Consider the following 12,964-nt stretch of genomic DNA (forward strand, 5'->3'; position numbering starts at 1 on the left):
AAAAAAAAAAAAAAAAAAAAAAAAAAAAAAAAAAAAAAAAAAAAAAAAAAAAAAAAAAAAAACTAGAGTTATAACCATGCTTTTCTTAAAACAGGCACAATTTAGAAGTAAACAATGGAACTCCTAATGAAGTTTTCTCAAGGTATCTGCTTGACCATTTGCAGGAGGATACCATTTACCGTTGCTTTAAAGCATAAGCATCAAGCTTGTGCAGCTTTGTTGAACCCTTCATCACCAGAACCTCTCGTCTGGCCTTCACCATTGAAGTTAATCATTGAGCTACATCCAGATGCAAAAGTTTTGCTAGAAAAGGCCTTGATGGATGCAAACATGGAGAGAGAGAAGGCCATATTTAAGGAAACATTCGTCACACCTCCTTGTCCTTTCCAATCTGATTTGGACATTGATTCTGATTTAGACAATGATTTAGCATCTGAGGTAATTCAAACACACTTCATTTTGGGTTTTTTGTCGAATAATTTCAAGTCAGGTGTCAATACATGAATGCAATGAATCTGGAAAGGATTTTTTAACGGCCTAAGCTCACCGCTAGCAGAAATTGTCATCTTTGGACCTTTCCTTCTGAGCTTCCCCTTAAGGTTGTAAGCATCCGTTAAGGAGAAGTTTACACACTCTTATAAGGAGTGCTTCATTCTCCTCTTGAATCGATGTGGAATCTCACAATCCATCTTTTCGGGGCCAGTGTCCCCGCTGGTACACCGCTCTATGCTTGGCTCTTATACTATTTGTAATAGCCCAAACCCACCTCTAGTAGATATTGTCGTCTTTCAGCTTTTTCTTTGAGCTTCCCTTCAAGGTTTTAAAACTCATCCGTTAGGAAGAGATTTCCACCCCTTATAAGAAATGCTTCGTTCCCTCAACATTCGAGGTGGGATCTCACATATTCCCTTCTCAATGTTCTAGTTTTACTTCTTGGGATACTGCTCTGTTGCTTATGTTTCGATTTCTGTAATTAATTTGGTCAAGACTATAGCTCATAACTATGTCCGCAACATTCTTACATCACTCGTTGATTCTATCATACGAACAGGCTAGCGATACAGAGTTGTGCAGCATATGCTTTGAACAGATGTGCAATATTGAGGCTCAACCATGTGGCCATAGAATGTGCGCCCATTGTACATTATCTTTATGCTGCCATAAGAAGCCTAATCCAACTACAGCTTGTCCAACAGCCCCTGTTTGCCCCTTTTGCAGAGGCAGCATCACCCAGCTTCTCGTTGCTGAGGTGAAGAGTCATGACAAGGTAGACCAAGAGATTTCCCCCTTGAAGCTGAAGGGGTTGACAACGTCAAATTTCAATGAAGAAAACACCAGCTTGAAGAGCTTATCTATCCTATTTGGGAAGTTGAGTGAACAAAATTCAGGGACATGTGTTAAGTCTTAAAAAAGGCCTTACCAGATGGATAATCCAGCTGATATGGCAACCTCAGATGTCCTTCCATCTGGGTATATAATTTTTACTTCACCTATAAAGCATCTATATTTGGATGTACTGAGGCTGGCCACAAATCTAAAGTATACAAGGGCCGTGCTGAGCGATGTGGGCAGACATATGAGAAGGTTCATTTGCCCCGAGTATTATCATTTTTTTTTTCTCTATCATTGTCAGTTATTTACAACAGTTTCTCAAGCCGCTGAACTAGCAAAGATAGCAAATCTATACGGTCATTTGAAGTTTTTTCTTCTATCATATACTAACAGATACGAAAAGATTAGCCATGGTTACTAGTTAAAATTTTATGGATTCAATCAAATGTAGTTCACTAACTTGGCAGTAAACAGACTGAATGTTGCAGCAACGACGAATGCCTCGATTTGTCTGCCCCAAACACGATCGCTGAATGATGATAATGATAAGTAAATCTCCTACAAATAAAATGGTAGAATGAAACAAATGAGAATTTAACTTTTGACTTGCATCACTTTTTCATGAAGAAAAAGTTGCATTCAAACGTTACTGTACGAATCAAAGAAAGAATCATTTAAACAGTTGGCAATATAAACATGAAAATAGTAGAGGAATCCCTTGAGTGTTACCATCCTGGACAAGTTCTCCATCTGATCTTCTGATTTTCTCTTCGGCAACCGGTCCAAACAACACTGGAGCTACTTGATCATTGGAAAACAAAGAGTTTGTTTGAGAAGCAGGACGAATAGGCGAGTAGTCGTTGGGATCTAGAGTTGAAACTTTGTATTAAAACTATATAAGATGGCCATAATTGAGCTCCATATAAAATAAACACATTTTGAAAAGGCTACCCTGTAACTTCAGTTCAATCCCTTCAGAGAAGTAAGACAAAGAAATATAGTCTTAACAGCGAGGCGATCCAATGCAAATCATTGAACTACAACTAAACTTTCATAAAAGTAGTAATTTAGTTTTTAAACTTTAATTTGTATCCATACATTTACTTTTATAACAATTTAGTAGTCTCTATATTGTAAAATTTATAACAGCTTAGTTTGTAAAAATATTGATAAGATTCAATGAAATTTCTTATGTAGTAGATCGATAAATTGATTAAGCACAAAATGTGTTTAGTTATGAATAAAAAGTACCTGGTAAAAATTTAACGATATTTTTAATGGCTGTGATTAAATTGTCACAAAATTTGAAGAACTAAATTGTTATAAATTAACACAAATTCTACCAAAGTGTAGTTAATGTTTCCATGAAAGTTAGGAGGTGCCAAGGGAATGAATTCTACAAAAATCAAGCATTATTCCAGTGTTTACCTGCACAAACCAAGCATAATGTTCTTCCATACCAACTATTTCCTAGCCTCTCTAACGCAAACACATACACTCGGACAAAAGAAAAACAGAAAAAGACATCGAAGTAAACAGACCTCTGTATCAAGATCCGAGGAAGAATCGGTGAAGGAGCTAGGAGAATGAGTTCGCAAAGTATTGAAAGAAAACAAAGCAGAGAGATCATGATGATTTCCGCCAATCCAACTCTGGCGTTCATTAGCTGCAAGCCTAACGGCCATCTATCTTCCTACATTAACAATATGAACCGCAAAATTAGGGCAAAATTAAGCACTCAAAATTTCTACACAGAGAGAAGAGAGAGAGGTACCTGTTGAGCCATGCTTGAATCTGAAAGCAGCGAGTGGAATAATGTGCCAGGAGAAAAGCGGAGGGGATCAATTCAGAGTCTCATACATTCGACGAAGAGTTCAATCCAACTGCCAATACGATTATCAAATTGAGGAGGAAGAGCAATAATTAAACGAAAGAAATCGACGAACCAGAATGGAGAAGGAACAAACGAGCGAAAACCGTAAATTATAGAGAACAAAAACGTACGATCGGTCTTGCAATTTGCATCACATGGCTTTCAAACGACGCCATTGCCATTGGCCTTGCAAGATCACGCTCATTTGAACTGTGAAGGAATGAAGTTACTTTCAATGAAACAGACGGGAGCTGGTGTGGAGGGAAAGGACGTGAGAGAATAATTTCGTACTGCCATCCAATTTAAAGGTGATCTAATGACTATTATACCCTCCCTTGTTTTGTTCTTCAGCTACTAGCCAACGGTTCAGTATGGTAATTTCAGTTCACCAACATTCAAAATACCTCTTACTTAAAAAACAAGGCATTGAGATTTCAATTCTAACTAACAAAACATTTTTTATATATAAAAAAAATAACTTTATCTTTTGAATTAAAAATATACCTTCTATTCTATTATTGTTACTATTATTATTAAATTAAAATTTGCCTATTAAGACTATTGGGCTAACTGTTTCCCATGAGCCCAGTTAAATGGGCTGTGGTGGGCCTATAAGATTATTGGGCTTATTGGGCTCTATGTCCCATGAGCCCAGTTAAATGGGCTGTTACAGAGCTCAACAAATCTGATCCAGAACAGGGAAGTTATTTAATTTTTATATAGTAAAAACTAGTACACTTTTCTTTTTTTATTTAAAAAAGTGTGAAAATATTAGTTTTAAGATAAAATACATATACTAACACTAAAATTTTGAAATATATAAACTAAAATGGAATTAAATTTCAGAAATAATATAATACCTTTAATTCCTTTTAATACTTTCGGGTCAATAATAGAGGAGCGGGGAAAAAAAAAAGTAGATTCCTGAAAAAATTTGTTGGTTTGTTGTCATGCAACTTTCGGGCCAGGCCGTGCGACTTTGGACGATCGCCGCTAATGGACAGGATTCAACGTGGGCCCACTTGATTAGGTTTATGATTGACAATGTGGGCCCATTGGCCCATTACTATGGTTCAGTCTTCACTTGATAACTGCCCTTCCTTGACAAAAGAAAGTTAAATTTGGTGGTCCCCTCTTCCACGAATGACCCAATATTTGAATAATATTTTGATCCTATAAACTTTAAAATTAAATATATTTGATAGAAAAAAATGTTAAAAAATACGGCAAGCACTTATTATTGTTTTTATTTTATTTTGGTCTCTTTATTTTTTAATTTATTATAGATATTTTTTATGTATAAAAACTGAATTAAAACATAATCTTATGAATTACGTTATTAGAAAATAAAAATTATGAGGTTTCTTTACCGGAATAAATTGTTACTCTTTCAGCTAAACACGTACATTGTGTGGCCCCTCGAAAGAATCTTTCATTTCAAGATCAACCGTTGATTTATCTTTGCTAAGATCAAATGTGGACCGTTGATTACCTGTGTTATCGGTACGTTGGGAACCCATTCAAGGGAAAACCAGAAAACCATACGAGTGATCGTCATGACAGATACGTGGAAGAGAGCAGCTGCAACTTCGGGACTAAACGCGAGAATTCCTATCCGTTACGATTTTGACACGTGGACGGTGGTTATGGTACGCTCTTCTTTCCCCGCCCCTATATATAGACTCATCCGTCACCTCTACATCTCGTTCAATAACGAGAAGTTTTAGTTTGATTTCGAAAACAAGTTTCATTATCTCGTTGTTCTTAGTTCTTCATCGTCGAAAATGTCGTGCTGTGGTGGAAACTGTGGATGCGGCTCTGCCTGCAAGTGCGGAAACGGCTGCGGAGGGTGAGTAATCGCTAATTTTCTCCTTTAGATTTTGATTGTGTGAACTGATTTCTCAATTTCCTTCTGTGGAGAATGATTTCTAGAGATTTTGACCTTCCGTTTTATTGTTATTTTTTTCGATTTCCTTTTCGACTCTGTACCTTAGTTCCTCGATCGACTGCGATCTGATCATGTGTTGTTTCTGTTTATTGAATTCTGAATATGAGAAAACATCACGCGATCACTGCCTATAATATTCTGAATTATCTGAGAAGGACTCTGATAATAGTTTTTTAGAGGATAATTACGATGATTCTGACGTTTCGTTTTGATATTTCGTTATGCAGTTGCAAGATGTTCCCTGACATGAGCTTCTCTGAGACAACCGCAACCATCGAGACCTTCGTCGTCGGCCTCGCTCCTCAGAAGATGTAAGTTTGTTTGAATGAGCCTAATTTTTCAAGAGAAATTCGGTCATGAGTCATAATTTTAATTAACTGTACTTATTTTCCATATTAGGTCCTTCGAGGTTGCAGAGATGGGAGCCGAGAACGGCTGCAAATGCGGTGACAACTGCACCTGCGATCCATGCAACTGTAAATGAGCAATTGCTCAAATCCTTGCGACCTGAGATGTCTTCGAGTACTTAAGTATGATCATAATAACAATTATCAAATCTTCCAGTGTTTTCCTTCCGTCGTTGCGTCTTTAAGAGTCGATTGAAGTGTTCCTTTCAAATAATAGCAGTTGTTAAGTTGTGGAAAAACTGATATGCTGTTATGGCGCACGGATCTTGTTATCCATAGATGCCTGTGTTTATCCATGTCTGTTTAACGTTTGCTTTTCTCTGTGTAAAGAAGCGGTATGTGCTAATTTATGTGTAACAGAGTTTGTTCTTGTTATCCATATCTATTGTTGAAAATCCAGAACCGAGTTTGAGTGCTCTAAAGGATCTGACTATGAAAAGTAAAATTCAACAATTTCGATGGGGCCGGTCGAATAGCTAACACCTTTCATTCTCAATCGATGTCCAAAATTAAATGCATACTTACGCGTGCCAGTTATCTTTCGCGACTGATAAGCCGAACAATCTGAGTTTACATGGTAAACAGTTCTGAAAATTGAATACATCCCCGTTCTCCATCCTTTAATTTATTTATTTTAAGGATGGTAAGTTGTTTTTTCTTTTTGCATCTTTTCTGGAAATCCTCCTTATCCTTTCATCCCTAAGTCGGCGAGTTTAAATTTTATTTTTTCTGTATTCTGTTGTTTGAGTTTATATTACAGATATTTTCAATAATAGTCAAATGATCTCTCTCTTTCACTTTTTTTTTTTTTAATAAAAAAACCCCCACTTTATCCTTTTGGTTTGAAACACTTTTGAAATCATGGCACGTGTTGGAACTTTAATTTATCCCTATGGTGGATGTTTTTTGATGGTTCATTTGGTTGAATGAAAGTCGATTTCGATTAATTTAGGAAATGATTATGGGTTTATAATCAAATAATACTATCTCTATTGGTATGAGATATTTTGGGAAAGATCAAAGTAAAGTCATGAGAGCCTAAGCTCAAAATAGACAATATCAGATAATTGTAAAGAGTAATATTCATCTAACATGGTATCAGAGTCATGCCCTAATTCAGCCATATCAATAGAATCCTCGTGTCGAACAATGAAGACTAAAAAAAAAAAGAGTCTCGATTAAGGGAGCATTTTTGTTGCTATTTTCTTACATAAAAAATAAAACCAAAATAAAACCAAAATTTTATTCACTTTCATAAATATTCTAATTTTATTCACTTTCATAAGTATTCTAATTGTTTTGTAAATTTGAAAATGTGTGTTCTCTTGAACAATTAGGTTTATATAAATAATTGTTGCCATTAAATGAAAATAATAAATAATAAACAATGAAATGGAATGACTTATTTTTTTATTTTTATTTTTTCGTTAATGGATTAAGGACGGGAATTCTGTTATATTAGTAGAATAGAAAAAATATTAGTAGCATCAGTAAAGATAAGAAAAAGAATTTAGAATATATAATCATTTTATTTTATAATAATTAATATTTTTAATGGGTAACTTATTTTTTTTTTAAATATTTTGTATAATGAGTGCCTTGGTTTTTATTAATTTAACGTACGATATCTCTTCACACACGAATCAGCTCAAATCGTGGTCATTTATTTCTAATCGGACGGTACAGAATTGCCCGCGAATCGTCTACCCGCGAATCCGATCCTCAAAAATGTTCGTCGACCTTTAACGCTCGAAATATCTCAAGTGCCGTTTGAGTTTCAATCCTCGTTATATCATAACGCCTTCCGTTAGTTGACCGTTAACCAATAGGGTTTCCCTTTTTGTTTATTTTATTTTTAAAAACCCGAAACTGACCTTCAATAACGGTAATTAACGGAGACGTCGGTGGTCTTATATATTCGTTATGTACAAATATTGCAAAATTTGGGAAAGAATTATTATATATTTCTTTTACTCTCTCTCTCTCTCTCTCTCTCTGTTTTCGCCTCTACTTTTGTTTCAACGGGCGACGATTTTCGAAACCAAAACAAAAGTATTCGTTTCTGAAGGAACGGTGGTTCCTTTGGTGTTGAACTAATTTCATCGCTTCCTTCTGCTCCACTTCGATTCCCGCTACTTCCTTACGAGAAGAGGTAACTTTCTATACTCTCAGATGCTTCGAATTTGTTTTCTAATTCTATTGATTTTTCCTCAATCTTGTCGACTGTTTGATCGTGTGTTTTCGTTATTTTTCATAAACCTTGCTCTGATTGGGGCAGGATTCTTTCAGTTTTTCGAGCTTTTCGTCTCTAAAACCCTACAATTGTGATTCTCTCCGCAAGTTTTCGATCTGATTGCTGGTTTTAAGATCTGAGTTTTTGTTTTCCGGTTTAGGTGAACTTGATAGTAGATGAGGTTTTTTTTTTTTACGGATTATTGCTTTAGTAGCTTGCTGTTGGTTTTTCGGTTACAATTTGAGGTGGTAATTTATTCTGTAATTAGGATTTTTGAATTTTGGAGATGGTTCTAGGAGTAGATGGAAGAGGTGAAACAAGAAGAGTGTTGTCTTGAAAATAAGCAATCTACGGCGGCTTCGAGTTCCTCTGTCTCTGAAGGTAGTGGTAGCGCAACTGCTAAGTCTCCTGGGATGTGTAGTCCAGCATCAACATCTCCTTCTCGTCGGTAATTTCACAAAGTTCTTCGACTCGGTGTTTGATTTAGCAATGTGCAGAGAAATTTACTGATGAAGAAACTTTTTGTTATTGTTTCTGGACATTCGGTGAATAAGGCAGCTATTCATATTTTATAATGGACTGCAAAAGTTACTGAAAAATGGAATGATTCTATACTCCTTATGATCAGTTCAAAGAACTCTCGGACATTTTTGCTTAAATGTGTAATTTGACTTGGCAGGAGAACTAGTGGCCCTATTCGCCGAGCTAAGGGGGGTTGGACTCCGCAAGAGGTAAGCATTGATTATCCCCTCTTTTAGCTGTTTGTGTTGCATAGTTTCTAGCTATGATGGTCATGACATGTACCAAGCTTTGAAAAAGTAAAGCATTTTTGCATTGGATAAAGAAGATCTGATTTCCAGAAATCTTAACTTATAAGAACATGGAGCACTTGTCTTGACTTGTGATGTGCTTCTTTTTCAGGATGAGACGTTGAGAAATGCTGTTGCAGCTTTTAAAGGGAAACATTGGAAGAAAATAGGTTTCTCTCTATTCTCGTTGCTATGGAATTCGTTTTTTAAAAATGATTTTAGATTTTATCGTTCGGCTTTAAAGTTCATGTCTTTATTTTATCTGATGAATCGGGATATTTTCAACTGTCAAGGTAGTCTTGAAGCAATTTATGCGTTCATCTAATAACTAATAGGAAAACTTATGTTAAATATTTTTACTGTTTTTAAATTTGTGGTTGGCCCTATAGGGAAGGCACTACAAGCTTTTATACTTTGGATGGGTATTCTTGGCAGTAGTAGTATGGAGTTGTACTATGTTTGCATTTTGCGCTATTGAAATTTGATAAGCCTCAGCTGAAAGTTTTGGAAAGAAAAAAGATTATGTGTATATATATATATATATATATATATATATATATATATATATATGGATGGTCATTTGCCTTAATTGGGCTGATATTTACTTTGTATATATATTGCTCATTCAACTCTAAGAATACTTTTTAAATATCTTTAATCGATGATGAGTGGGCTGCCTGATTAGTAATCACTATCACTTGTTATGACAACCTAACTAGCCCAACACTCATGTATATATAAAAATAAATATATAAATAAATAAAAATTATGACAGCCTGACCCTGATTCTAATAAATCAATTATCAATATGGTCCTGTTTTTGTTTGTCATATTATGCAACTTTGTTAGTTTTATTAACCACATCAAATCTCTCTCTCTTTTTTTTTTTTTTTTTGTGCAGCTGAGTACTTCCATGATAGATCAGAAGTTCAATGTCTGCATAGATGGCAGAAGGTTCTCAATCCAGACCTCGTTAAAGGGCCGTGGGCACAGGAGGTCTTGACTCGGTGTCTTCTATCTTGGATGCTTTATTTCTTACATGTATAGTGAAAATTTATCATTTTGTTTTTCTTTTTTATAGGAAGATGATAAAATTATTGAACTGGTATCCAAGTATGGGCCTACCAAATGGTCTTTGATAGCAAAGTCTTTGCCAGGTCGCATAGGGAAACAATGCCGAGAGAGGTATCCCTTTTAACCTATAACCATTACCTGAAGTCTTGATTTTGAATTGTAAATGCAATTTAGAGGTTTCTTGGAAGTTGATCATGCTTATTTTGTCCCTTAATTATGATCGATTGCCCTACTGACTGATTGTGTGATTCCTTGTTTACTTACCTAAAAGATAATAAGAAGTTTTGTTTGCGTTGTGGTTTCTGAACTTTTAGCATTCTGTCTTCATGTTTTGTTCTTTCTGAATATTGAGGGGATTTAGATTTTTTGTATCTGTTGTAAAGCAATATTTTATTATTCTCAGGTGGCACAATCATTTAAATCCAGATATAAAGAAGGATGCTTGGACATTGGAAGAGGAATTAGCCCTCATGAATGCACATCGGTTACATGGGAACAAATGGGCTGAAATAGCCAGGGTTTTACCTGGAAGGTACTCATTCTTGTTTTTGTGAACTTCAATACCTCGATGAAAATAAGAAAAAGAAAGAAAGGAAAAAGAGATAAATAAAGATAGAAACACGCATAGAGAAGGGACAAATGACTATATGTAGGTCATGTGTACAACTGCCTGTCGAGTTCCATCTAATTAAATTCATGACATTTTTCTACTTATCTGGTCTTACATTCTGCTTGTTATTCATTTGGAAACAACCCTAAGTTTGTGTATTTTGTCTCTTATTTGAAGAATTTATTATCATGCTGAATGAATGGTAGAAAATATGGAAAGATGTGTTAAATAAGTTATCACACAATGAGCACAAATATGAATACTGTTCATCCTGCGTAGGAAAAAGAATGTTTTTGCTTGAATTGGTTATAATGGTATGGCATATTCTTTCTATATTCAGGACCGACAATGGGATAAAAAACCATTGGAATAGTTCCTTGAAGAAAAAATTAGATTTCTATCTGGCGACCGGGAAGCTTCCACCAGTTGCAAAAAATAGTTCCCAGAATGGTGCTAGAGATGCTACTAGGACTCCACCTATTAAAAACTTTCCTCCTCACTCTAGCAAAGGGTCGGACTCAACTGCCCAAACATCATCAGGTAACACAGATTTCTACAAATTGGACGGAAGTAGCAAAGACCAGATTGAGTCTTCAGCACCTCCCGATGAAGATGTGGTTGCTTCAACGAGTGGTGTTTTGAATGAGTCTGCTGATTCTAGACATGTCAAATGCTGGCCAGGACCTTCAAATATTACGAATCTAAGAGTTGGGAAATCTGGGTCAGCACGAAAGAATGGGACTAAAACTCAGGGGGAATCAGACAGTGAGATTAGCAAATTAGATGAAGATAAAACTACACGAACACCTTTGAGATTTGAATCTCCAAAATATGGTTCATTGTACTATGAGCCACCTAAATTAGAAAGTCGTATTCCAGTAGATTCAGAACTTTTAAGCATATACATGCACGAGACAAATAGCAGTTTAATTACTTCGCCTATTGGTATCTTCACTCCTCCTTGTGTGAAGACTAGAGACTTGAGTATACACAGTCCAGAGTCGATATTGAGAATTGCAGCTAGAAGTTTTCCCAGCACTCCGTCAATATTACGAAAGAGAAAGACAGAAGCTCAAACTTGTTTACCTCTTAAACAAGCGCAGGACGGAGAGACAGAAACAGTCAAGGACATCTCCCAAGAATCCAGACCAGAAGAAACACTTAATAATAGTGACAGCATGTTGGGTTCACCAAATGGAAGCTTATGTGACAGTCCTAGTATTGATCATAGCCCCAGCAGGTCAAACAGTAAGGCCTTCAATGCATCTCCTCCATACCGGTTAACATCCAAGCGAACAGCTATCTCAAAATCTGTGGAAAAGCAACTAGAGTTCGCATTTGACAAGGAGAAAAACAATCATACTATCAAGTCAGCATAATCAAATTGGATCTCATCCAGATTGAGAATTCCTTAGCAAACAATATGATGCCAAAATCTGAACTGTAAGTTTTTGCAACTTTCTTCTCTTAGTCATATTCTCATTTTCTATTGAAACTCCTAACACGGATATTAATCACGTGGATCGCGTTTTATTTTTAATTTAGTTAGAGAGATTCTTGAAAAGTCGTCAATAATAGTCTGCTTAGTGAATGCAAAAAAGTTATAGGCGACTCTTTGTGTGGATCCACCTTCAGAGTAAGGAAGGATCTTGGGTGGGCTTATGATAACTTTTGGATGCTACTATTATCAAGTTCAATGCTACTCTTGTCTGTGCATCATCTAAGTTGTTATGAGTTTTTAAACTAGAACCAACCATTTCATCTGATCTTTTAGGATATCTAAACACTCAATCTGCTAGTTTATATCACTGTTAGGTTGGTCCCCATTCTCCCAAATGCTTAACAAATGCATTGTAAATAGCATGAGATAATATACCACTTGAGATGCTTTCTGAGAACTTACTGATACAGTTCCATCTTTGGCAGCCTCAGCGATGGAATGCCCCACTCCGGAAAGTTTATATCCAGAAAAAAATGGTGTCCATATTTTCAGTGTTTATTGAAGCAGCAACCGGTATCGAAAATTTGACTATTTGCTTAGATCCTCGGTACATATATTTTTGAACTTTTTTATTTTTTACAATTGCAGATAGGCCTAAGGTTTCTCTATTTTTTAGTGTCCACGAAAACATGTTTCATTATCTCTGACCAGTTTCGAATGGCTAAAATTCTGGAATAAATTTTGATTTTTTTTAACTTGTAAAAATTCACATTTCAATGAAGAAAAAATTCTACGATCCTGGAGTGCTGTGTTTTATCTGATTATCCAGTGGTTTTGTTATTTTTATTTTGTTTTCGAGTTCATCCAGGCCCCAGGGGAATTGTTATATGATTCGATGAGAAAATTAGTATGATGGTCATATTTCTGGATCGTATAATTATAGAATATAGAAATAGAAGCCCTTAGGGGTTATGCTTTTTTTTTTTTTTTTTCTTTCAACATGGGGCGGTGGGATCGAACTTTTAATCTCCTGATCGAGAGTATGTCTTCATGTATTGACATAACATCTGTAATCTAAGCTATGCGATCTTTATTGGTTATAGATGGACATGGATACCTAAAGCTTGTAATGCTTTCATTTTTACTCTTTAACTGTTTCATGTGATTGGGTTTGAGGATGGAGTGAAAGCTCTTTGGCAAAGATAAAAAGATACATTATAGAATCAATAAGTAGTAG

General features: G+C 35.6%; 4 protein-coding genes across 11 annotated transcripts in view; 3 read left to right on the forward strand and 1 right to left on the reverse strand.

Annotated features, from left to right (window-relative positions):
- Positions 1-1,698, forward strand: part of LOC111452429 (putative E3 ubiquitin-protein ligase XBAT31) — a 3,920-nt gene extending 2,222 nt beyond the window's left edge. The window contains exons 7-8 of the mRNA XM_023093151.1: positions 165-438; positions 1,052-1,698. Coding sequence (XP_022948919.1) covers positions 165-438; positions 1,052-1,408 — 631 coding nt within the window. The 3' untranslated portion in view covers positions 1,409-1,698. The remainder of the gene's footprint in view (positions 1-164; positions 439-1,051) is intronic.
- Positions 1,699-1,759: 61 nt separating this feature from the next.
- On the reverse strand, positions 1,760-3,456 carry LOC111452435. 5 transcript variants are annotated; one of them, XM_023093164.1, is made up of 5 exons: positions 3,337-3,456; positions 3,107-3,215; positions 2,874-3,025; positions 2,062-2,133; positions 1,772-1,890 (listed from the first exon to the last, which is right to left on the reverse strand). In XM_023093164.1, exons 2-5 carry the CDS (start codon positions 3,116-3,118, stop codon positions 1,788-1,790), a joined length of 339 nt encoding a protein of 112 aa, XP_022948932.1. In that variant the 5' UTR covers positions 3,119-3,215; positions 3,337-3,456; the 3' UTR covers positions 1,772-1,787. The 5 variants fall into 5 exon arrangements, 4 of the variants coding, with proteins under 4 accessions (XP_022948948.1, XP_022948957.1, XP_022948932.1 ...); XM_023093180.1 differs by having other exon boundaries at positions 1,760-1,887; positions 2,062-2,130; positions 3,107-3,456; XM_023093189.1 differs by having other exon boundaries at positions 1,760-1,861; positions 3,107-3,456.
- Positions 3,457-4,891: 1,435 nt separating this feature from the next.
- On the forward strand, positions 4,892-5,972 carry LOC111452655 (metallothionein-like protein type 2). Its single transcript, XM_023093479.1, has 3 exons — positions 4,892-5,054; positions 5,381-5,464; positions 5,553-5,972. The coding sequence occupies exons 1-3, from the start codon at positions 4,990-4,992 to the stop codon at positions 5,635-5,637; spliced, it is 234 nt and encodes a 77-aa protein (XP_022949247.1). The 5' UTR covers positions 4,892-4,989; the 3' UTR covers positions 5,638-5,972.
- Positions 5,973-7,536: 1,564 nt separating this feature from the next.
- Positions 7,537-12,523, forward strand: LOC111441032 (transcription factor MYB3R-5-like). Of its 4 annotated transcripts, none has more exons than XM_023077931.1 (9): positions 7,537-7,712; positions 8,062-8,241; positions 8,473-8,524; positions 8,715-8,772; positions 9,504-9,598; positions 9,684-9,787; positions 10,080-10,208; positions 10,627-11,729; positions 12,213-12,523. In XM_023077931.1, exons 2-8 carry the CDS (start codon positions 8,096-8,098, stop codon positions 11,663-11,665), a joined length of 1,623 nt encoding a protein of 540 aa, XP_022933699.1. In that variant the 5' UTR covers positions 7,537-7,712; positions 8,062-8,095; the 3' UTR covers positions 11,666-11,729; positions 12,213-12,523. The 4 variants fall into 4 exon arrangements, with proteins under 4 accessions (XP_022933699.1, XP_022933715.1, XP_022933707.1 ...); XM_023077947.1 differs by having other exon boundaries at positions 8,080-8,241; XM_023077939.1 differs by having other exon boundaries at positions 8,090-8,241.
- Positions 12,524-12,964: the final 441 nt, after the last annotated feature.

This window comes from Cucurbita moschata, unplaced genomic scaffold (assembly GCF_002738365.1).
Source record: "Cucurbita moschata cultivar Rifu unplaced genomic scaffold, Cmos_1.0 Cmo_Scf00001, whole genome shotgun sequence".
NCBI classification, from domain to species: domain Eukaryota; kingdom Viridiplantae; phylum Streptophyta; class Magnoliopsida; order Cucurbitales; family Cucurbitaceae; genus Cucurbita; species Cucurbita moschata.